Here is a 24761-nt window from a genome sequence, read left to right as displayed (position 1 = left end):
CAACTGCAGCAGGAGCCTCCCCCCTCTGCCCTATCAGCGGTAGAACAGATGACTAAGCCCCGCCCCCTACTAACACGGGTTGTGTTCACTCAACATAAAAAACTGAATCAATCACCAAGAGATTAACCCTGTGTTCTCTGCAGAGTATCCACAAGACTTGGTGTTTCAGACTCACAAAGTGGCAGATAATCAGTGCGGGCGACTAGATTTCTTGTTAAATTTACAATTTTATTTCCCATTTAGTGTTCTATATAAAAATTAAGAAAATAACCTATATTTGTTTAGCAACCATGCAATGATATTAGAGAAAATCCCCTTTAGACCTCTATTATAGAATGTGCAGCTCCTCAGGGGCGGGTCACTACAGGCGGAGGCGGGGCCAGATCCAGCTCACATAACACTTTAGAGTGCAGATCTTGTTATGTAAATCTCTATGGAAGGCTGCAGCCATATTATACCCGGGGTGTTATGGAGTGTAAAAGCGGTGCCCAGTACGCGGTCGGCAGAGTTCAGGTTCCTCCATATTACCGTCTCTGCCACACCCTGAACATGGAAAGGTTACACAAGGACGTCGGGACTTACACAAGCTCTGCATTCCGTTGGTCTCGCTGTTTATATGCAGTGCATTCTGGGAAGCAGGTTTCCTGTAGCCATCATGGGACCCGTTTGGGGTGGAGCGGGACAGTTTTCCCGGTAAGGTCTGGTACCTGGGATCGGCTTTACTCTGCCGTGGACAAAGGACTGGTTAAACCCCAAACAGAATATACACAGAGAAAACAATGCAGGAATAACAGAAGGGTTCACCGGTCAAGTGGGAGGAGAGTCTGAGCAGTAACGGCACCTCGATTTGGCAGCCTTGTCCCCCAACACAAGACCACTTGGGCCAATACTGGAAGGTGGTGACTCCAGCTAAGGACGAGGTGGGGGCTGCAAGGGGGAGACTACAGGCAACGCTGATCTCCTGCTTCATGATCCAACTCGTGCAGGGTCTGAGTGGGTGGAACATGACAAGGATCCTCCCCCTTTAGTTATGCTCCGCCCACACACACCTTGGACACAACACAATATCAGTTTTGCCTGGAGTGACCCTTAAAAGATGCTTTTGTCATCAGAAAAAATAAAAAAAAAGCAAAATTTTGCTTTTATTGCACCAATTAGGGTTTAGCCTGGTCTGGAGACCCATGAGGGGCAGCAGTGACCCACCAAGTGCTGATTCCTGGCTTTAGAAATCGTGAAATGGCATACCACTACCACCACAACTCCCACTACCACCACCACTATCCCGACTACCACCAGTACCCACCAGAGTACCACCACTATCCCCAATACAACCACTACCCTCACTACCACCACTACCACCAGTACCCCCACTACTACCATTACTACCCTCACTACCACCAGTACCCCCACTACCACCAGTACCCCCACTACCACCATTACCCCCACTACCCTCACTACCACCAGTACCCTCACTACCACCAGTACCCCCACTACCCTCACTACCACCAGTACCCCCACTACCCTCACTACCACCAGTACCCCCACTACCCTCACTACCACCAGTACCCCCACTACCACCAGTACCCCCACTACCACCATTACCCTCACTACCACCAGTACCCCCACTACCCTCACTACCACCAGTACCCCCACTACCCTCACTACCACCAGTACCCCCACTACCCTCACTACCACCAGTACCCCCACTACCCTCACTACCACCAGTACTCCCACTACCCTCACTACCACCAGTACCCCCACTACCCTCACTACCACCAGTACCCCCACTACCCTCACTACCACCAGTACCCCCACTACCCTCACTACCCTCACTACCACCAGTACCCCCACTACCACCATTACCCTCACTACCACCAGTACCCCCACTACCCTCACTACCACCAGTACCCCCACTACCCTCACTACCACCAGTACCCCCACTACCACCAGCACCATCAGTGTACCACCACTATCACCAGTTCCCCCACTACCACCACTACCACCAGCATCCCCACTACAACCACTACCCTCACTACCACCAGTACCCCCACTACCCTCACTACCATTACTACCACCAGTACCCCCACTACTACCATTACTACCCTCACTACCACCAGTACCCCCACTACCTTCACTACCACCAGTACCCCCACTACCCTCACTACCACCAGTACCCCCACTACCACCAGTACCCCCACTACCACCATTACCCCCACTACCCTCACTACCACCAGTACCCCCACTACCCTCACTACCACCAGAACCCCCACTACCACCAGCACCACCAGTGTACCACCACTATCACCAGTTCCCCCACTACCACCAGCATCCCCACTACAACCACTACCCTCACTACCACCAGTACCCCCACTACCCTCACTACCATTACTACCCTCACTACCACCAGTACCCCCACTACCACCATGACCCTCTCTACCACCAGTACCCCCACTACCACCAGTACCCTCACTACCGCCAGTATCCCCCCACTACCACTAGTACCCCCACTACCACCAGTAACCTCACTACCCTCACTACCACTAGTATCCTCACTACTACCAGTACCCTCACTAGAACCAGTACCCCCACTACCGCCAGTACCCTCACTACCGCCAGTACCCTCACTACCGCCAGTACCCTCACTACCGCCAGTATCCCCCCACTACCACTAGTACCCCCACTACCACCAGTCCCCTCACTAGCACCAGTACCTCCACTACCCTCACTAGAACCAGTACCCACACTACCACTACTACCCTCACTACCACCAGCACCCCCACTAGCCCCCCTTCAGCAGGGAAAGCCCAAATGAATGCAGCAGCAGGGGTGGGGGAGTCATCATTTTTTAAAGGGCCCTCGCCCTCTATTTACACCAATGGAAGAGTCTAGAGTATTACACAGGACACCTAATATTTGGGCGGTTGATTAGTAAAACTGAGGTGACCGACTGCACAGACGGACGTGAGTGTAAATCGTTATTTGCAAACTACAAAACATCACAGTAAAGTTTCATTAATGAGACGAGAAGTTTTAATAAAGTTAATAATAATAATCTACCTCGGGTGTTACAGGCTCCGAGATTTCCCCATCCGCATGCTACAGGGTCAAGACGTAAGGAGAAAGGAGACCACACGGTTAGTAAGTGCAGACACAGCGTGCGGACACAGGCGGTGCACGTTAGAAGGACGGACAGTGATGGCATTTAACCCTTTTACTCCCTGAACCTTTGTAGGGCACTTCTACATTTACGTTCTGTGATACAATCACATCCTCTATTGTGTTCATCCAAAACATGGCCGATTCCCGGGGCTGTGCCTGGGCTGGAGGTGGGCAATGAATGTGAAGGACCCTGGTCCAGAGGCCACGTCAGTAGCCCATGGTTGATGGACGAGCCCTGTATAGATCCCTTTGACTCCATTGGAGTCTCCATTGCTTGGATTGGGTTGACATGAAGGGATTAACAAAATAACTCAAGGAGAAAAAGGCATAAAAAATCCCCGAGGCTCCTGAGGAAGGACGTTCTTCCTGCCCTTCTTCTCTTGGTTCATGTCACTGTCTTCACGGAGTGGAGTGATGATTTTTTTTTTTTAAATTATACTAAGATGAATAATGTAGGCATATTATTAACAGTGATTATGGCGGAAAATCTATATACCCAACAGAAATTAGGACATTTATATTAGATGCCATGCACACAGATTACTTAACATATCACATATAAGAATCTATGAGTGTAATATACAGTCAGTCCATTATAGAAATCATGCAGCCCCGAAACAATTTCCTCAAATTCACTTTCACAAGTGCTTCTGGCTTCACCAGATTACACCACACAAACAACACAGTATATTATTAATATTTAATAACTCCTATTCAAAAATAGGAATGATATTGTCTTGGTTATTTACCTCTGACCCCTGTAAATCCAATTTTTAACCCCTAGGATCATAACTTACTTTGAATATTTAATTGTAGATGAACTACCCGTAGCCTTATAATGTCAGATATTGACCTGCCCATATCTTATGTCATCCCTACAGTCTTTCAATACTGTTGACTAAAGAATTATGTTCAATATTTAGGGACCGCCATGGGGTCCACAATCACGCAAAGATATAAATGAATCTCTTATGAAACTGTCTAACTAGACTGAAGTGAGAACAGTCCTCAATGGTATATATTATATCCATGGTTATTCTGTATTTGATTTATACAGGTTCTAAAATATATCCTGCAATACATATAATAACCATACTTCACAGAATAAGATGATTTATCTAAATGAACACCCAGTTTTGCATTTCTTATGAGAACATCCATGTACCTTTTCCATAGATCCACTTTGCAAATCCTCCAAGCTGGAGGACAGTAGTCGGGGCTGAACTCTACTGAGAAAAAAAAAAAAAAGTACTGTTGAAACTATTGGATTTCCATGAATAATAAAATCCAATAAAATACTGACATCAAAGATTTCTCACCTATTCCTGGGCTCTAAGTTTTCTTCTTGTGGAGAGTTTACATTTTCTGGTGGGACAGGCGTGCTGATCCTATAATGAACATAGACGGTAAATAGGCAACTCTCAGTGAGGCATAAAGGAGGGTCCCCAAAAAGACAATGTCATATTTGATACTATAAACCGCACATCGTCACCAAATACCGAGGATGCAGGAGACAGGCGGTGAAAGAATACCGAGGACGGAGGAGATGGGCGGTCACCGAATACTGAGGATGATTTATATTTCTCTTTTCTTCAGTCACTTTTCGTTTTGTCAATTGATGACAATTATCTATTATCACTCCTATATATGAAGCTTTGACTTCTTTATAAAAGCTGGTTATAAAGTAGCTGAAAAGCTGCTGTTCTGTAATAACCCGCTATTAGCCGGCAGTTTGGCACGGGGTTCGCGGCTGCTGTGGTGAGATGAGGAGCTCAGCAGCCGCATTATATAACTCCTCATCCTGTTCTAATAAAGGAGACATGGCCGCCTGTCAAGACACCGAGCGCCTCCATGATCTGTGCTGCTCTCTGAATGTCTCCATATTTCAGTCACCTCTGTGAGCTCCTTATGAGCCCCCCCCGTGAGCCCTCCTGTGAGCTCCCTGTGAGCCCCCTGTAAGCCCCCCCTGTGATCCCCCCGTGGCCCCCCCGTGAGCCCCCTGTGAGCCCGGGGTGATCAGTAAGAATCGCTCACCCCTCCATTGCTCTACCACACACTCATCTTCCTCTCTTACCCGTTCTCCAGGATGTTCTGAGGAGGAGATGTCGGGGCGGTCGGGGACGACACAGCGGAGCTCACCTAGTAGGAAGATACAAGACATGAGACGGCTGACACGTCCGCTCCCGGTATATCAAGATGTGTGCGCCGATATGGAGGCCTAGACCACAATCTGCTAATATGAGGCATTGGTGCTCTGATGGACCACCAACAACGAGCAAGACATGGACGGGAGATAGGAAAATGATCCTCACGAGAACCAATATGGCTGACAGGAAACCGCCACATAGCTACTTCTTGCCACAAAACCCACTTCAGATTAGATGTGTCCTGTAGACTGGTCCACTCTGCTTTTTTATTACAGGAAGCAGTTATGAGGTGACTTCCTGTCAGCCATATTGGTTTCCATCAGGCCGATGTCTCTGTCACCCAGTTACGTCTCCCTTCCACAAACTCTGGGATCTTTACAAGTGGCCAAAGAAAATATCTGTACTTGGCAACAGTTCTGAATTTGCCACGAAAAGGGTGGAGCTTAGCCCATGCCACGCCCAGAGCAGGTGTTTTGGGGAGCTCCTGGGTATTAGTGGGGGTGGTCCTGTGCAAAAGCACAGTGATCTTGGGCACTGATGGGTGTGGCCCTGGGTATTAGTGGGGCTTAACCTGGGCATTAGTGGAGGGTGCTTCTGACTATTGGGGATGATTCTTGGCATTAGCGGGGCTGATCCTGGGCATTAGTAGGGGGTGGTCCTGAGCCTTGGGGTGGGGGTGGTCCTCAGCATTGGGTAAGGGGGTGATTTTTGTCATTAGTGGGGGGTGGTCCTCAGCATTCGGGTGGGAGTGGTCCTGAGCATTGGTGGGGCTGATCCTGGGCATTAGTCCGAGGTGGTCTTGAGCATTGGGGTGGGGGTGGTCCTGAGAATTGGGGTGGGGGTAGTTCTCTGCATTATTGGGGTGGTCCTGAGTATTGGGGTGGGGGTGATTCTTGCCATTAGTGGGGGGTGGTCCTGAGCATTGGTGAGGCTGATCATGGTCATTAGTCTGAGGTGGTCTTGAGCATTGGGGTGGGGGTGGTCCTGAGAATTGAGGTGGGGGTGGTTATTGGGGTGGGGGTGATTCTTGCCATTAGTGGGGGGTGGTCCTCAGCATTGGTGGGGCTGATCCTGGGCATTAGTCCTAGGTGGTCTTGAGCATTGGAGTGGGGGTGGTCTTGAGAATTGAGGTGGGGGTGGTTATTGGCATTAGTGGTGTGGTCTTGAGTATTGGGGTGGGAGTGATTCTTGCCATTAGTGGGGGGTGGTCCTGAGCATCGGTGGGGCTGATCCTGGGCATTAGTGCAAGGTGATCTTGAGCATTGGGGTGGGGGTGGTTCTCGGCATTAGTGGGGTGGTCCTGAGTATTGGGGTGGGGGTGATTCTTGCCATTAGTGGGGGGTGGTCCTGAGCATCGGTGGGGCTGATCCTGGGCATTAGTGCGAGCTGGTCTTGAGCATTGGGGTGGGGGTAGTTTTCGGCATTAGTGGAGGTTGGTCCTGAGCATTAGTGGGGGGTGGTCCTGAGCATTGGTGGGGCTGATCCTGGGCATTACTGTGAGGTGGTCTTGAGCATTGGGGTGGGGGTGGTCCTCAGCATTGGGCTGGGGGTGGTCTTGAGCATTAGTGCTGCTTACAGCTACATGTTGGTGAGTACGACATTTATGAATGAAGCCTCATGAGGCCACGTCACCTCTGACTTCAGCAGCTCCATGGTCTGGTTATTCTTTGGAATCAGCTTCTTGATGGTGGACTCCACCTCGTCCTCACTGCCGGCAGACAGAATCCTCTCTGAAGACCCTGCAGGGAAGGTTTGACGACCATTACTCCATGTTTAGGACGCTCATCTCCCGCGTTCCCCGTAGAATGTTTATTGGTTGAATTCAATGGCGCTGCTTCACGTTACCCCACGGATACGTCCCTGGGGTATTTTGCAGTGGCCCCTCAGCCAATGACGCAGGTACGGTCATCATGCCAGGTTCAATGCTCCTCTGACCCAGTACCACTATGACAACACTTCATGTCTGAAGTTCAAGACTTTTTTTATGGGAATTGTGTAAATCCAAATCATGATCCCAAACCAATGAGCTAAAAGATGTGAGAGGAAGTGTTATCATAGGGACATAGAGAAACCGCAGCACAAGCAGAGATATCTCCTCACAATGAGCGCAATCACGAGCAGAGCCCCATGTAGGAACGCGCACGATTCCCCAGGCGGCTTCAACATTAGCTCGGTGTCAGACAACGGCCACAAGACACGGGATCAGATCCCCATATACTCCCATGGTTCGCCATTTTTGGCCACTTGTCCATTGACGTTTGTGGGGAAAGCAGCCCACCTGAATCACAAAACTAAGGGTCATCAGGACTTTGATGGGTCGGGGTCTCAGAGGACGGACCGGCATCAAGTATGGAAACCAAATCCTGAGCTCAAAGTCAAAGCCAATTATGGACCCCTGAGTTGTGGACCTCCAGATCACCAAAACAGGGGTCACTTGTGGGACCCCCAACTATTACAGGTCTTTAAAAGCTTTGGTCTTATCAGAGACATTTTGGGTTCTCCTTTTGCTCCAGGGCCTGGGCGCAGCTGCACTGACCCCACTATAGTTACCCCCTGTACCCCAGACTGGAGACGGTGCATGGCTCTATGGCACAGACGATGAAGCCGAGTGCTGGTGATCGGTGCGTGCCCACATGGATCGATCAGTGCCATAGGTGATAATGTGTCTGGACCAGAATACGCCTTTAAGTGTAAAGTACAAATGTGCCACACAGGTTGTGACCCCATCATATCGTGGGACCACCATTGCCTCCCTATCCTGGTGTGGTCACTGAGGTCTGATGACCCCTGGAGGAGCTGCCCGTGCCGCGGTGGCACCAGACGGGCGGCACTAGCAGCACAAGGCGATGTATGAGCCGCCACTCACCATGTGTTGCCATCACGAAGTTCTTGACCCGTCTGTACTGGTTCAGGAGCATGGTGAGCTCCTCGATCCGGAGGTCCTAAAAGGCAAATGAAAAACACATGAGCCGGGCTCAGCACCGCACACCGCGGCCGGGTGACCGGCACCTCACCGGTACTAAGGAGGGTGGTTATATAATGTGTGCCACGGATGGGATTCTCTGCCACCATACAAGATGCCACCGTGTAATGCTATATACCAGACCCATAATAACAGCTGCCCCAGAGCGCGGCTCCAGAGAGACCTGACGGCTCAGCGCTGCGATGTTTCCAGGCCGTCCGGTGCCAGAACAGACGCCACGTCTTCCCGAATCCACGGCTGCCAAGTCCATGGAGAACAGAGTAAAGTCGTGCACAGATTAAAGGGACCGCGTCACCGTAATAAACGGGGTAGAAGAAACAGAGATCTGGGGACGCGTGAGGTACCATGCGAGGTGTGATGTACCGTGTGAGGCGCGAGGTACCATGTGAGGTGCGAGGTACTGTGTGAGGCGCGAGGTACCATGTGAGGCGCGAGGTACCATGTGAGGTGCGAGGTACTGTGTGAGGCACGAGGTACCATGTGAGGCGCGAGGTACCATGTGAGGTGCGAGGTACTGTGTGAGGCGCAAGGTACCATGCGAGGTGTGATGTACCGTGTGAGGCGCGAGGTATCATGTGAGGCGCGAGGTACTGTGTGAGGCGCAAGGTACCATGCGAGGTGTGATGTACAGTGTGAGGCGCGAGGTACCATGTGAGGCGCGAGGTACCATGTGAGGCGCGAGGTACCATGTGAGGCGCGAGGTACCATGTGAGGCGCGAGGTACCATGTGAGGCGCGAGGTACCATGTGAGGCGCGATGTACTGTGTGAGGCGCAAGGTACCATGCGAGGTGTGATGTACCGTGTGAGGCGCGAGGTACCATGCGAGGTGTGATGTACCGTGTGATGCGCGAGGTACCGTGCGAGGTGTGATGTACCGTGTGAGGTGCGAGGTACCGTGTGAGGTACCGTGTGAGGTACCGTGCGAGGTGCGAGGTACCATGCGAGGTGTGATGTACCTTATGAGGGGCAAGGTATCGGTTGAGGCGCGAGGTACCGTGTGAGGCGCAAGGTACCGTGCGAGGTACCATGCGAGGTGTGATGTACAGTGTGAGGCGCGAGGTACCATGTGAGGTGTGATGTACCGTGTGAGGCGCGAGGTACCGTGTGAGGCACGATGTATTGTGTCAGGCGCGAGGTACCATGTGAGGTGTGATGTACCGTGTGAGGCGCGATGTATCGTGTGAGGCGCAAGGTACCGTGCAAGGTACCATGCGAGGTGTGATGTACAGTGTGAGGCGCGAGGTACCATGTGAGGTGTGATGTACCGTGTGAGGCGCGAGGTACCATGCGAGGTGTGATGTACAGTGTGAGGCGCGAGGTACCGTGTGAGGCACGATGTATCGTGTCAGGCGCGAGGTACCATGTGAGGTGTGATGTACTGTGTGAGGCGCGATGTATCGTGTGAGGCGCAAGGTACCGTGTGAGGCGCAAGGTACCGTGTGAGGAGCAAGGTATTGGTTGAGGCGTGAGGTACCATGTGAGGTGTAATGTACCGTCTGAGGCGCGAGGTACCATGTGAGACACAAGGTATTGTGTGAGGCGCGAGGTATCGTGTGAGGTGCTGATAGAATGGAAGCCTATGGGTGCAGGATCCATCGCTGTCCGTCGTCTGGTAGAGTGGAAGCCTATGGGCGCAGGATCCGTCACCATCTGTCGTCTGGTAGAATGGAAGCCTATGGGCGCAGGATCCGTCTCAGTCCGTCGTCTGGTAGAGTGGAAGCCTATGGGCGCAGGATCCGTCACCGTCCGTCGTCTGGTAGAATGGAAGCCTATGGGCGCAGGATCCGTCACCGTCCGTCGTTTGGTAGAGTGGAAGCCTATGGGCGCAGGATCTGTCACCGTCTGTCGTCTGGTAGAGTGGAAGCCTATGGGTGCAGGATCCGTCACCGTCCGTCGTCTGGTAGAGTGGAAGCCTATGGGTGCAGGATCCGTCACCGTCCGTCGTCTGGTAGAGTGGAAGCCTATGGGTGCAGGATCCGTCACCGTCCGTCGTCTGGTAGAATGGAAGCCTATGGGTGCAGGATCCGTCACCGTCCGTCGTCTGGTAGAGTGGAAGCCTATGGGTGCAGGATCCGTCACCGTCCGTCGTCTGGTAGAATGGAAGCCTATGGGTGCAGGATCCGTCACCGTCCGTCGTCTGGTAGAGTGGAAGCCTATGGGTGCAGGATCTGTCACCGTCCGTCGTCTGGTAGAGTGGAAGCCTATGGGTGCAGGATCCGTCACCGTCCGTCGTCTGGTAGAATGGAAGCCTATGGGTGCAGGATCCGTCACCGTCCGTCGTCTGGTAGAGTGGAAGCCTATGGGTGCAGGATCCGTCACCGTCCGTCGTCTGGTAGAGTGGAAGCCTATGGGTGCAGGATCCGTCACCGTCCGTCGTCTGGTAGAATGGAAGCCTATGGGTGCAGGATCCGTCACCGTCCGTCGTCTGGTAGAGTGGAAGCCTATGGGTGCAGGATCCGTCACCGTCCGTCGTCTGGTAGAATGGAAGCCTATGGGTGCAGGATCCGTCACCGTCCGTCGTCTGGTAGAGTGGAAGCCTATGGGTGCAGGATCCGTCACCGTCCGTCGTCTGGTAGAGTGGAAGCCTATGGGTGCAGGATCCGTCACCGTCCGTCGTCTGGTAGAGTGGAAGCCTATGGGTGCAGGATCCGTCACCGTCCGTCGTCTGGTAGAGTGGAAGCCTATGGGTGCAGGATCCGTCGTTATCTGTCAAATGAAGGAATCCGGCGACAGATTCCGTTTTTTTTTTTAACTGAGCATGCGCCAATTTATTTTATTTAGTATCAAATACCCGCCAATCACATCCGTCGCATCAGTTTTTCCACAATCTGCGACAGATCCATCAAGCCAATGGATTGTGACCGACTGCAAAAAACTGATGTGTAAAGCATATACACGATATAGCGGTCATACGCCCCCCGTGGATATCACCGCTATAATCCGCCCCCCGTGGATATCACCGCTATAATCTGCCCCCCCGTGGATATCACCGCTATCATACGCCCCCCGTGGATATCACCGCTATAATCCGCCCCCCGTGGATATCACCGCTATAATCTGCCCCCCCGTGGATATCACCGCTATCATACGCCCCCGTGGATATCACCGCTATCATACGCCCCCGTGGATATCACCGCTATCATGCGGCAGCCGCTCACCTTCTCCTCGTTGGCCGCCAGCAGCGTCTCCATTCCCACCTTCAGCCTCTGCACCTCTTGATCTGCAGAATGGGACATTGATTACGACAATATCTGGGCGTTTATCTACATTCTCTATGATCTGCGCCATTCATCCAGTCACATGATTAGGATTCCAGGAAGAAAACGCGGGGTTAAAGAAAACCAAGCCATGAATATCCATAGAGATCGACAGAAGCAATGACCTGCACTGTATGTGGCCTCACAAGCTGCACAGCCGGGGGGCACAGACACTGCACCGGAGGGGGGAGGGGCACAGACACTGCACCGGAGGGGGGAGGGGCACAGACACTGCACCGGAGGGGGGAGGGGCACAGACACTGCACCGGAGGGGGGAGGGGCACAGACACTGCACCGGAGGGGGGAGGGGCACAGACACTGCACCGGAGGGGGGAGGGGCACAGACACTCCACCGGAGGGGGGAGGGGCACAGACACTGCACCGGAGGGGGGAGGGGCACAGACACTGCACCGGAGGGGGGAGGGGCACAGACACTGCACCGGAGGGGGGAGGGGCACAGATACTGCACCGGAGGGGGGAGGGGCACAGACACTGCACTGTAGGGGCACAGATACTGCACCGGAGGGGGGAGGGGCACAGACACTGCACCGGAGGGGGGAGGGGCACAGACACTGCACCGGAAGGGGGAGGGGCACAGACACTACACCGGAAGGGGGAGGGGCACAGACACTGCACCGGGGGGTACAGACACTGCACCGGAGGGGTACAGACACTGCACCGGAGGGGTACAGACACTGCACCGGAGGGGTACAGACACTGCACCGGAGGGGTACAGACACTGCACCGGAGGGGTACAGACACTGCACCGGGGGGTACAGACACTGCACCGCGGGGGTACAGACACTGCACCGGAGGGGTACAGACACTGCACCGGAGGGGTACAGACACTGCATCGGAGGGGGGGGGGGCACAGACACTGCACCGGGGGGTACAGACACTGCACCGGAGGGGTACAGACACTGCACCGGAGGGGTACAGACACTGCACCGGAGGGGTACAGACACTGCATCGGAGGGGGGGGCACAGACACTGCACCGGGGGGGTACAGACACTGCATCGGAGGGGTACAGACACTGCAATGGACGGGGGGGCACAGACACTGCACCGGGGGGGTACAGACACTGCACCGGGGGGAAGCGCAGACACTGCACCGGGGGAAAAAGACACTGCACCGGGGGAAAAAGACACTGCACCGGGGGGGGGGGGGGTGGTACAGACACTGCACCGGAGGGGTACGGACACTGCACCTGGGGGGGGGCACAGACACTGCACCTGGGGGGGGCACAGACACTGCACCGGGGGGAGGGGCACAGACACTGCACCAGGGGGAGGGGCACAGACACTGCACAAGGGGGAGGGGCACAGACACTGCACAAGGGGGAGGGGCACAGACACTGCACCAGGGGGAGGGGCACAGACACTGCACCAGGGGGAGGGGCACAGACACTGCACCAGGGGGAGGGGCACAGACACTGCACCAGGGGGAGGGGCACAGACACTGCACCGGGGGGAGGGGCACAGACACTGCACCGGGTGGAGGGGCACAGACACTGCACCGGGTGGAGGGGCACAGACACTGCACCGGGTGGAGGGGCACAGACACTGCACCGGGGGGAGGGGCACAGACACTGCACCGGGGGGAGGGGCACAGACACTGCACCGGGGGGAGGGGCACAGACACTGCACCGGGGGGAGGGGCACAGACACTGCACCGGGGGGAGGGGCACAGACACTGCACCGGGGGGAGGGGCACAGACACTGCACCGGGGGGAGGGGCACAGACACTGCACCGGGGGGAGGGGCACAGACACTGCACCGGGGGGAGGGGCACAGACACTGCACCGGGGGGAGGGGCACAGACACTGCACCGGGGGGAGGGGCACAGACACTGCACCTGCACTAAGTGAAGTGGACAACAGGGCATTGGGGTGTTACATTTTGCGCCCCCTTTTTGGGCTGCATCACTGATTACAACAACCAGGCTTCTGCTGTGACCAGTGGATGATCCCCAGACTGTTGGAGGGAGGGTGGACCCCAGAATATTTGCCCTGGTGGGCTTTATAAACAGTATGGAACTGGAGGAAAAAAACTGACACTTTTTTAATTCTTCATATGCAGAAGTTTTTCCGTTTTACAAAATAAAGTTCCAGAATTTCTTTTATTTGTGAAATAGAAAATATTAAATGTTAAAAACAAAACAAATCAAATCAAAACAGATCAAAACAGATCAAATCAGATCACCCAGAAAAAAGCAAAAACAACAACAAATTCAGATGCAAAGATCAGAGCGGATTAATTCAATTGTCACCACATTGCAGGGCACACGAGCAACCAGACAGCCGCCCCCCGTATCCGAACCCAGGAGAGACCCCCGAGCTCAGGGAGCCGCCCCCGTATCCAAACCCAGGAGAGACCCCCGAGCTCAGGGAGCCGCCCCCGTATCCAAACCCAAGAGAGACCCCCGAGCTCAGGGAGCCGCCCCCGTATCCAAAACCAGGAGAGACCCCCGAGCTCAGGGAGCCGCCCCCCGTATCCAAACCTAGGAGAGACCCCCGAGCTCAGGGAGCCGCCCCCGTATCCGAACCCAAGAGAGACCCCCGAGCTCAGGGAGCCGCCCCCCGTATCCGAACCCAGGAGAGACCCCCGAGCTCAGGGAGCCGCCCCCGTATCCGAACCCGAGAGACCCCCGAGCTCAGGGAGCCGCCCCCGTATCCAAACCCAAGAGAGACCCCCGAGCTCAGGGAGCCGCCCCCGTATCCAAAACCAGGAGAGACCCCCGAGCTCAGGGAGCCGCCCCACGTATCCGAACATAGGAGAGACCCCCGAGCTCAGGGAGCCGCCCCCGTATCCGAACCCGAGAGACCCCCGAGCTCAGGGAGCCGCCCCCGTATCCGAACCCAAGAGAGACCCCCGAGCTCAGGGAGCCGCCCCCGTATCCAAAACCAGGAGAGACCCCCGAGCTCAGGGAGCCGCCCCCCGTATCCGAACCCAAGAGAGACCCCCGAGCTCAGGGAGCTGCCCCCCGTATCCGAACCCAGGAGAGACTCCCGAGCTCAGGGAGCCACCCCCCGTATCCGAACCCAGGAGAGACTCCCGAGCTCACGGAGCCGCCCCCCGTATCAGAACCCAGGAGAGACCCCCGAGCTCAGGGAGCCGCCCCCCCGTATCCAAAACCAGGAGAGACCCCCGAGCTCACGGAGCTGCCCCCGTATCCAAAACCAGGAGAGACCCCCGAGCTCAGGGAGCCGCCCCCCGTATCCGAACCCAGGAGAAACCCCCGAGCTCAGGGAGCCGCCCCCCGTATCCGAACCCAGGAGAGACCCCCGAGCTCAGGGAGCCGCCCCCCGTATCCGAACCCAGGAGAGACCCCCGAGCTCAGGGAGCCGCCCCCCGTATCCGAACCCAGGAGAGACCCCCGAGCTCAGGGAGCCGCCGCAGCGGGGGAAGCGCGGACACGAGCGCCGCTGTCTGTCTGCTGCGAGCGATCAGTGAAAGGTTATTGCGACAATGTAGCAGTAGAGACGACGACAGGGGGGGACGGGGAGGACGGGGGGACGAGGCTTACTTTTCTCTTTTATCCTCCTCTTAAATACTTCTTCTAGGGACGGGAAGAAGTAAAGAAAGCAAAATAATGCACAGTTACTCTATAGAACACATGCTTATTCTTACTACATATAGGGTGTGCACACTTTTGCAAACAAAAATCTGTATTACTCCAATGCTTCTAGAATACAAAATGAAGCCATGTTTAAAAGATCCTGGACTCTGACTGCCGTCTTGTGTATACAGCTCCCATGCAGGGCAATGTGTCTCCATGGTTACAGACTACAAACAAGCCCTGTGCCGTCTGACCCTGCCACACTCCCGGCCGTCCGCCCCAACCGCTTTCTACAGTGCATTCAACACAAGTAAAGGGCGAGACCCCCCGGGGCTTGTGGTCTGCGGACGCATGGCTCTGCGCCGGAGCTGTGTACACAGAACGGGAGCTTTGCATTGCTTGTTCTCCGCCGTCACTTGTTACCTCTTTCTGAAGACTCATTTTGAGCAGTGGTTTTGGAGGAGATCTGGCTCTGGAGCCGCTCGATCTCTGCGTCCTTCAGCGCCAGCTGCTCCTGGAGTTGTGCGATCTCGGCCTAAAGTATTAAAACACGGAGAAAATGTCGAAAATCAGCTCCGTACATGAGATAAACCGTGCGGAGACGTATCGGGTGGACGCAGCACTGATCTGAACCCTCAAAGCTTGATCTCTGCACCGAGAACGACTCTGACACCCCGGCACAGAGCGCGACACCTCGGCACACAGCGCGGCACAGAGCGCGACACCCCGGCACAGAGCGCGACACCCCGGCACAGAGCGCGACACCCCGGCACAGAGCGCGACACCCCGGCACAGAGCGCGACACCCCGGCACAGAGCGCGACACCCCGGCACAGAGCGCGACACCCCGGAACAGAGCGCGACACCCCGGAACAGAGCGCGACACCCTGGCACAGAGCGCGACACCTCGGCACAGAGCGCGACACCTCGGCACAGAGTGCGAGACCTCGGCACAGAGCATAGTATCTCTACCCATTCCTTGGCGCATAGCGTGACATCTCGGCACAGAGCGCGACACCCCAAAACAGAGCGCGACACCACCGAACAGAGCGCGACACCCCGACACAGAGCGAGACACCTCGGCACAGAGCACAGTATCTCGGCACAAAGCGCAACATCTCGGCACAGAGCACAGCACCTTGCACAGAACACGGTACCTCCGCACAGGGTACAAAGCGCGACACCTCGTCACAGAGCACAACACCTCTGCATAGAGCACAGTATCTCGGCACAGAGCGCGGCACCTCAGCACAGAGTGAGACAACCTACTGGAGATGGTCGGCATCCAGGAGATGGGTAGCCTATAATGTGTAGCTGTAACCATGCCCTCTTCCTAGATCGTGCTTTCACCCATTTTTTGCCCCTTTTGGTGACTTCCCACTTCCCCGAGACACCTTCAAGAATCCCTAGATTTTGGTACATTTGCCGACTCTTCTGGGACACCGAGATGGAGTGTCCCTGATGTCCCAGGGTGGCTGGTCACCCGATGTCATCGGCGCGGTGCACCGCAGTACCTGATCACTGCCATACAGGCTCCATGATCCTGGTACCAGCAGATCCGGGCATGAATAGTAGAAGGGTATGGAGATTGGTCGCTCACCTTCGTGGCCTTGAGTTTCCACTCGTACTGCGCTCGCTCGCTCTCCAGCTCCTCCACTCTGATCTTCAGGTTCTTCAGTTCTTGTATTAAGATCTGTGAACGAGACCAAGACACATACTCCATGATCAGCGGTTGAGGGGCGAGCAAGCACACAGCGCAGGGACGGCGTTCACACTGCTCGTCCGCACAGATCGGCAGGAGACGTCACCGCGCGCCTGTCCACACAGGAGTCTGATGTCACCGCGCGCCTGTCCACACAGGAGTCTGACGTCACCGCGCGCCTGTCCCCACAGGAGTCTGATGTGCTGCGCAGATTAGGAACTTTCCCACCTCTGTCAGGAAAACATGTGAACAGGTGGACGGAAAGTGTCTCAGCAAGTCCGCGCCGCCCCGGGCAAAACACAAAGGCTTTATTTATTGCTTCTAAAGTGGAGAAATTACCTGGAAGGGAAAGCGGAACAGGGAGGTCGGGTGGTGGGAGAAATCGAGGCCAAGGCAATGCAAGGTGGCCATGAGGGTCCGATCGAGGGTGCAGTCCTGTCCCTCCGCCTATGAGCACGCCAGCCATGAGGGTCCGATCGAGGGTCCAGTCCTGTCCCTCCGCCTATGAGCACGCCAGCCATGAGGGTCCGATCGAGGGTCCAGTCCTGTCCCTCCACCTATGAGCACGCCGGCCATGAGGGTCCGATTGAGGGTCCAGTCCTGTCCCTCCGCCTATGAGCACGCCAGCCATGAGGGTCCGATTGAGGGTCCAGTCCTGTCCCTCCGCCTATGAGCACGCCAGCCATGAGGGTCCGATCGAGGGTCCAGTCCTGTCCCTCCACCTATGAGCACGCCGGCCATGAGGGTCCGATGGAGGGTCCAGTCCTGTCCCTCCGCCCATCAGCATGCTGTCCATGAGGGTCCGATCAAGCGTCCAGTCCTGTCCCTCCGCCTATGAGCACGCCGGCCATGAGGGTCCGATTGAGGGTCCAGTCCTGTCCCTCCGCCTATGAGCACGCCGGAATGAGGGTCCGATTGAGGGTCCAGTCCTGTCCCTCTGCCCAAACCAAAATGACCATGAGCACACCGGCCATGAGCATGAGGGTCCGATTGAGGGTCCAGTCCTGTCCCTCTACCCATCAGCACGCCGGCCATGAGGGTCCGATCGAGGGTCCAGTCCTGTCCCTCTGCCCATCAGCACGCCGGCCATGAGGGTCCGATCGAGGGTCCAGTCCTGTCCCACTGCTCATGAGCATGCCGGCCATGAGGGTCCGATCGAGGGTCTAGTCCTGTCCCACTGCTCATGAGCATGCCGGCCATGAGGGTCCGATCGAGGGTCCAGTCCTGTCCCTCCGCCCAAAGCAAAATGACCATGAGCACGCTGGCCATGAGGGTCCAATCGAGGGTCCGGTCCTGTCCCTCTGCCCATCAGCACGCTGGCCATGAGGGTCCAATCGAGGGTCCGGTCCTGTCCCTCTGCCCATCAGCACGCCGGCCATGAGGGTCCAATCGAGGGTCCGGTCCTGTCCCTCTGCCCATCAGCACGCCGGCCATGAGGGTCCGATCGAGGGTCCAGTCCTATCTCTCCGCCCAAAGCAGAATGACCATGAGCACGCCGTCCATGAGGGACGTCTCGGGTCAAAGCTTTGCGGTAACTTCTCTTCCATCCATTCACGTGGAAGGAAAGATCAGATCTTGGAAGCCTCTTCTAAAGGAGGATGGCGTTGGAGTATTTATCGTAGTGGAGTATTATTTATTGCATGATTGTACCCACCCAGCGCGTCCTTACAAATGCTCTTGTAGGAGAGTTGGCAAATCCCCCTCAATTTGTGATCAACCCTCTCAAAGTGCCATCCCCCAGCATTTTTTACTACCTTAACCTCCGAAACCCAGAGGCACATTTGGGGGACAGGAATTTTGGTGTCAATACGGGGGTCACCCACCGAAAAAGTGCTGCGGTCATGTGAGTAAAAAAAGTACCGACAAAATGTCAAAAAGTTGTCACGTGCGGCTAATATCTCCCGTCTGCCGTCCCTACAGCCCCGGATTACAGGACATGCCGCTCTATGGCGCCTCCTTGTGGAAACTCGATACCAGGGTATTCTAGAATAAACCGTCCCGTAGAGCGGCCTATGGGCACATGGTCGCAGTCTGGTGACTTTTTGTATGCAATGTTGGCCAATTTATTTCCGTCTGCGGCTTCCATGGTCTATGGTGGGAATAATGGTGCTTTACCCCCCCCCCCCCTCCCGCTTTGATATTTCCAGGTCATGCACCCAGGAGGAGAAATGTAAAGAATGCAGTAAATTGCTCAACAACCATGCAGAGGAGTCACTGCAAAGCAATCAGCCGTAAACCATCGGGAACGGAAATGACAGGTCACAGCAGGCAACAAGACACGGCAAGCCCACAGCGCCGAGGGCGAAACCCGAAACCTTCCCCAGAACCGGCGGCCACCGACCAAACAGACCATCATCTGTGCTCTGAGGGAGTCAGGTGGCCGAGGTTTGTAGGGGCAGCAACCTGGCAGCGATGGGATGGGGCCTACTCTGACGTTCAGCCTCATCACCCACTCCAGCCCTGGTGAATGGAAAGTGTAAGGGGCCCCTGACAAAGCACCTGGTAACGGATATTGCAAAGTGAACTCAACGCTCCAAATGGGAAATAGAGGATTGAGAAAGCACAATTCATCTTTGCAAAGGTTTTCAAAATTTGCAATTGTGACCGTCCTCAGTGTAAAGCTTTAGTAGAGAAGCCAATCACACGGCATGCAAGATACGGAACACGTCTCATACATTCCCGTCACACCCAGCGCAGCGCTTCCCCGGCTGCGGGGGGTCGGGACAGGCGGGACGGATCAGCTCAGCCTCGTCAGCCTGGATCTCCCGCTCCTGGATCTTAGTATTGATCTCCAGTTGGAGTTTGCACATCTGCTCCTGGAGCTCATTGATCAGATTCACTACAGACTGGAAAAGGCGAGAAAGAAGAAAACAAACCAAGTGTGCAAAATAAACCAACAAAATGTGCAAAATAAACCAACAAAACAAGTGTGCAAAATAAACCAACAAAATGTGCAAAATAAACAAACCAAGTGTGCAAAATAAACCAACAAAACAAGTGTGCAAAATAAACAAACCAAGTGTGCAAAATAAACCAACAAAGTGTGCAAAATAAACCAACAAAACAAGTGTGCAAAATAAACCAACAAAACAAGTGTGCAAAATAAACCAACAAAACAAGTGTGCAAAATAAACCAACAAAACAAGTGTGCAAAATAAACCAACAAAACAAGTGTGCAAAATAAACCAACAAAATGTGCAAAATAAACAAAACAAGTGTGCAAAATAAACCAACAAAACAAGTGTGCAAAATAAACCAACAAAATGTGCAAAATAAACAAAACAAGTGTGCAAAATAAACCAACAAAACAAGTGTGCAAAATAAACCAACAAAACAAGTGTGCAAAATAAACCAACAAAATGTGCAAAATAAACCAACAAAACAAGTGTGCAAAATAAACCAACAAAGTGTGCAAAATAAACCAACAAAACAAGTGTGCAAAATAAACAAACCAAGTGTGCAAAATAAACAAAAAAACAAGTGCGTAAAATAAACCAACAAAACAAGTGTGCAAAATAAACCAACAAAATGTGCAAAATAAACCAACAAAACAAGTGTGCAAAATAAACCAACAAAATGTGCAAAATAAACCAACAAAACAAGTGTGCAAAATAAACAAACCAAGTGTGCAAAATAAACAAAAAAACAAGTGCGTAAAATAAACCAACAAAACAAGTGTGCAAAATAAACCAACAAAACAAGTGTGCAAAATAAACCAACAAAACAAGTGTGCAAAATAAACCAACAAAATGTGCAAAATAAACAAAACAAGTGTGCAAAATAAACCAACAAAACAAGTGTGCAAAATAAACCAACAAAACAAGTGTGCAAAATAAACAAAAAAACAAGTGTGCAAAATAAACCAACAAAACAAGTGTGCAAAATAAACAAAACAAGTGTGCAAAATAAACCAACAAAGTGCGTAAAATAAACCAACAAAACAAGTGTGCAAAATAAACAAAACAAGTGTGCAAAATAAACCAACAAAGTGCGTAAAATAAACCAACAAAACAAGTGTGCAAAATAAACAAACCAAGTGTGCAAAATAAACCAACAAAACAAGTGTGCAAAATAAACAGACAAGAAAAGGAATGTAAAGCAAAAAAGATGTAGAAAATGAGAAATAAATAATCACAAACTAAAACAACAGAAAAGCAAAAAGGAAAATCTAAGAGCAACAAACAGAAACAACAAGAAACAAAACGAGTGGACACCGAGAGGCAAAAATAAAGAGTGCAGCAAAGAAGAAACAGAACAAAAGAGAATGCGACCAGCACAAAATAAAAAATGTAAAAATGTGATTTTTATTTCTTGTAAGTAGATCTGCCGGCCGTTGGGACCAGGGGACGTGATTCCGGCCGCTTCCTTCTGCTCTCGGCCGCACCGCGCAGGTTATACAAGGATATCTATCGTTTGCCCCCGGTGATGAGTGAAATCGATATCTACGAGGGGCTTTACAGGCTGAAGAGCTCGTTACGACATGGGACAGCTGCGAGCGGCCGGCGTCCCCCGAGCCAAAAACTGTACAGAGGGGTCAGAACCAAATACAAGGGGCTCAGTGATGAGGGGGATTATATTTGGACTGAATCAAATCCTCCCACTGAAGTGAGCGCGTCTCTGCTGCCTGAGCTGCTCACTATAGACACCGGTCCTCCAGTATAACCCGTGCTCGCAGCCGTCACATCATTACTGACATGATACCCGCCATTCATCTCTATTCTCACAAGCAACCGAGAAAACGGGAATTAAAGACGCAATCCGCACCCGGCTGCTTGCTGACAGTTTCCACTGCACAGAGGAGCTCAGGGATAAATGGAAAATAGTGAAAAGTTCCTATAGCTATAATTATAAAGTGGAGCGTCTTCAGCATCAGGCCGGGATGTCAATGAGCGCCGGGGGTTGTCGATGAGCGCCGGGGGTTGTCGATGAGCGCCGGGGGTTGTCGATGAGCGCCGGGGGTTGTCGATGAGCGCCGGGGGTTGTCGATGAGCGTCGGGGTTGGTGATGAGCGCCGGGGTTGGTGATGAGCGCCGGGGTTGGTGATGAGCGTCGGGGTTGGTGATGAGCGCCGGGGTTGGTGATGAGCGCCGGGGTTGGTGATGAGCGCCGGGGTTGGTGATGAGCGCCGGGGTTCTGGATGAGCCCCGGGGTTGTCAATGAGCGCCGAGCAGCGTGTCAGTGTATCTATGACCAAGGGCGGGGGTGACTAACCTCGGCCTTACTGTACGAATCTTCACAGTCGTTCTTCTCCTTCTCCAAACCGACCAGCTTTATCTTCAGGTTGGAGATCTCCGCCATCAGATCCAGCTTCTGGGTCTCCAGAGACGTCCGGCTCAGAAGCTCCTGCCAAGAGAAGAGTCAGGAAGGCGTAACACACAGATGTATAGATCTGTACATGTATCAGGGCCGGAGAAGCCCGCCCCACAATACGGTGTATAATCGGAGAGAGGCGCCCAATAAGAGCGCCATACAGCGAGCAAATAAGAGCGCCATACAGCGAGCAAATAAGAGCGCCATACAGCGAGCAAATAAGAGCGCCATACAGCGAGCAAATAAGAGCGCCATACAGCGAGCAAATAAGAGCGCCATACAGCGATCAAATAAAGCCATACAGCGAGCAAATAAGAGCGCCATACAGCGAGCAAATAAGAGCGCCATACAGCGAGCAAATAAGAGCGCCATACAGTGAGCAAATAAGAGCGCCATACAGCGAGCAAATAAGAGCGCCATACAGCGAGCAAATAAGAGCGCCATACAGCGATCAAATAAAGCCATACAGCGAGCAAATAAGAGCGCCATACAGCGAGCAAATAAGAGCGCCATACAGCGAGCAAATAAGAGCGCCATACAGTGAGCAAATAAGAGCGCCATACAGCGAGCAAATAAGAGCGCCATACAGCGAGCAAATAAGAGCGCCATACAGCGAGCAAATAAGAGCGCCATACAGCGAGCAAATAAGAGCGCCATACAGTGAGCAAATAAGAGCGCCATACAGCGATCAAATAAAGCCATACAGCGAGCAAATAAGAGCGCCATACAGCGAGCAAATAAGAGCGCCATACAGCGAGCAAATAAGAGCGCCATACAGCGATCAAATAAAGCCATACAGCGAGCAAATAAGAGCGCCATACAGCGAGCAAATAAAGCCATACAGCGAGCAAATAAGAGCGCCATACAGCGAGCAAATAAGAGCGCCATACAGCGTGCAAATAAGAGCGCCATACAGCGATCAAATAAAGCCATACAGCGAGCAAATAAGAGCGCCATACAGCGAGCAAATAAGAGCGCCATACAGCGTGCAAATAAGAGCGCCATACAGCAAGCAAATAAGAGCGCCATACAGCGAGCAAATAAGAGCACCATACAACGAGCAAATAAGAGCGCCATACAGCGAGCAAATAAGCGCGCTACACAACATCCAAATATCATTATACAATATAAATAGTGTTAAATGCAATAAACAATGTGATGCAATACCGCCATACAGTGATCAGATAATACCACTATTCACTGCTCAAATACGACCAACATACTTTGCCCCTTTAAAATTGCCATAGAGAGCCAAAATAACGCCCTGTGGGTGTGCTGCAGGGTCTCGGGGTTTTCGGGACGGCCCTGTCATCCCCCATAGGTGATGTAGCAATGAATGTGGATATAACTCCGGCCTCCGACCGAAGAGAAGAAACTTCTCCAGAAGCCGAAGAAAGGAAACGGCCGAATCCTGAGCCAAGTGTTACACAACGAGGGTCGGGGCCGAGTCACAGGGACGATGAGCGACGGGCGACACCGGGGACAGGTCTGCGATTGGGGCTGCAGCATAATGAGAACAGCACATCCGCGGCGGATGTCTACTGCTCAGAAATACTGGAAGAGCCCACCCTGCCCCTGGCGCCTCTCCCCAGATTGGGGGTCGCTCAGTCCCCTGACTGGCGCTGTGGCTGAACATGTGGCTATGCATGCGCGCCTCTCCCCCAAACCTCGGCACGGCTGCGCTCCTCTCCCCCAAACCTCGGCACGGCTGCGCTCCTCTCCCCCAAACCTCGGCACGGCTGCGCGCCTCTCCCCCAAACCTCGGCACGGCTGCGCTCCTCTCCCCCAAACCTCGGCACGGCTGCGCTCCTCTCCCCCAAACCTCGGCACGGCTGCGCTCCTCTCCCCCAAACCTCGGCACGGCTGCGCTCCTCTCCCCCAAACCTCGGCACGGCTGCGCTCCTCTCCCCCAAACCTCGGCACGGCTGCGCGCCTCTCCCCCAAACCTCGGCACGGCTGCGCTCCTCTCCCCCAAACCTCGGCACGGCTGCGCTCCTCTCCCCCAAACCTCGGCACGGCTGCGCGCCTCTCCCCCAAACCTCGGCACGGCTGCGCGCCTCTCCCCCAAACCTCGGCACGGCTGCGCTCCTCTCCCCCAAACCTCGGCACGGCTGCGCTCCTCTCCCCCAAACCTCGGCACGGCTGCGCTCCTCTCCCCCAAACCTCGGCACGGCTGCGCGCCTCTCCCCTAAACCTCGGCACGGCTGCGCTCCTCTCCCCCAAACCTCGGCACGGCTGCGCTCCTCTCCCCCAAACCTCGGCACGGCTGCGCGCCTCTCCCCCAAACCTCGGCACGGCTGCCCTCCTCTCCCCCAAACCACGGCATGGCTGCCCTCCTCTCCCCCAAACCTCGGCACGGCTGCGCTCCTCTCCCCCAAACCTCGGCACTGCTGCCCTCCTCTCCCCCAAACCTCGGCACGGCTGCGCGCCTCTCCCCCAAACCTCGGCACGGCTGCGCTCCTCTCCCACAAACCTCGGCACTGCTGCCCTCCTCTCCCCCAAACCACGGCACGGCTGCCCTCCTCTCCCCCAAACCACGGCACGGCTGCCCTCCTCTCCCCCAAACCTCGGTACGGCTGCGCTCCTCTCCCCCAAACCTCGGTACGGCTGCGCTCCTCTCCCCCAAACCTCGGTACGGCTGCGC

The 24761-nt window shown here is 54.1% G+C and overlaps 1 protein-coding gene across 17 annotated transcripts in view; it reads right to left on the bottom strand.

Moving 5' to 3' along the window:
• The window catches only part of PPFIBP2 (PPFIB scaffold protein 2), a 239716-nt gene that overhangs the window by 35114 nt on the left and 179841 nt on the right, over positions 1 to 24761 (bottom strand). For 8 of the 17 annotated variants that reach the window (XM_075326341.1, XM_075326343.1, XM_075326344.1 and 5 more), the window contains 13 exons: positions 22019 to 22150; positions 19483 to 19653; positions 16706 to 16798; positions 15530 to 15641; positions 15074 to 15106; positions 11449 to 11510; positions 8173 to 8248; positions 6939 to 7045; positions 5234 to 5298; positions 4479 to 4547; positions 4325 to 4388; positions 3058 to 3096; positions 583 to 724 (listed from right to left, as the gene is read on the bottom strand). In XM_075326341.1, the coding sequence (XP_075182456.1) occupies positions 583 to 724; positions 3058 to 3096; positions 4325 to 4388; positions 4479 to 4547; positions 5234 to 5298; positions 6939 to 7045; positions 8173 to 8248; positions 11449 to 11510; positions 15074 to 15106; positions 15530 to 15641; positions 16706 to 16798; positions 19483 to 19653; positions 22019 to 22150 (1165 nt within the window). The remainder of the gene's footprint in view (positions 1 to 582; positions 725 to 3057; positions 3097 to 4324; positions 4389 to 4478; positions 4548 to 5233; positions 5299 to 6938; positions 7046 to 8172; positions 8249 to 11448; positions 11511 to 15073; positions 15107 to 15529; positions 15642 to 16705; positions 16799 to 19482; positions 19654 to 22018; positions 22151 to 24761) is intronic. The other 9 variants (XM_075326346.1, XM_075326349.1, XM_075326353.1 and 6 more) reach the window with 7 other exon arrangements.

Source organism: Anomaloglossus baeobatrachus, chromosome 10, assembly GCF_048569485.1.
Source record: "Anomaloglossus baeobatrachus isolate aAnoBae1 chromosome 10, aAnoBae1.hap1, whole genome shotgun sequence".
Classification (NCBI taxonomy): domain Eukaryota; kingdom Metazoa; phylum Chordata; class Amphibia; order Anura; family Aromobatidae; genus Anomaloglossus; species Anomaloglossus baeobatrachus.
The sequence above is the reverse complement of the archived record's forward strand: the minus strand, read 5'-3'. Positions and strand labels throughout refer to the sequence as shown.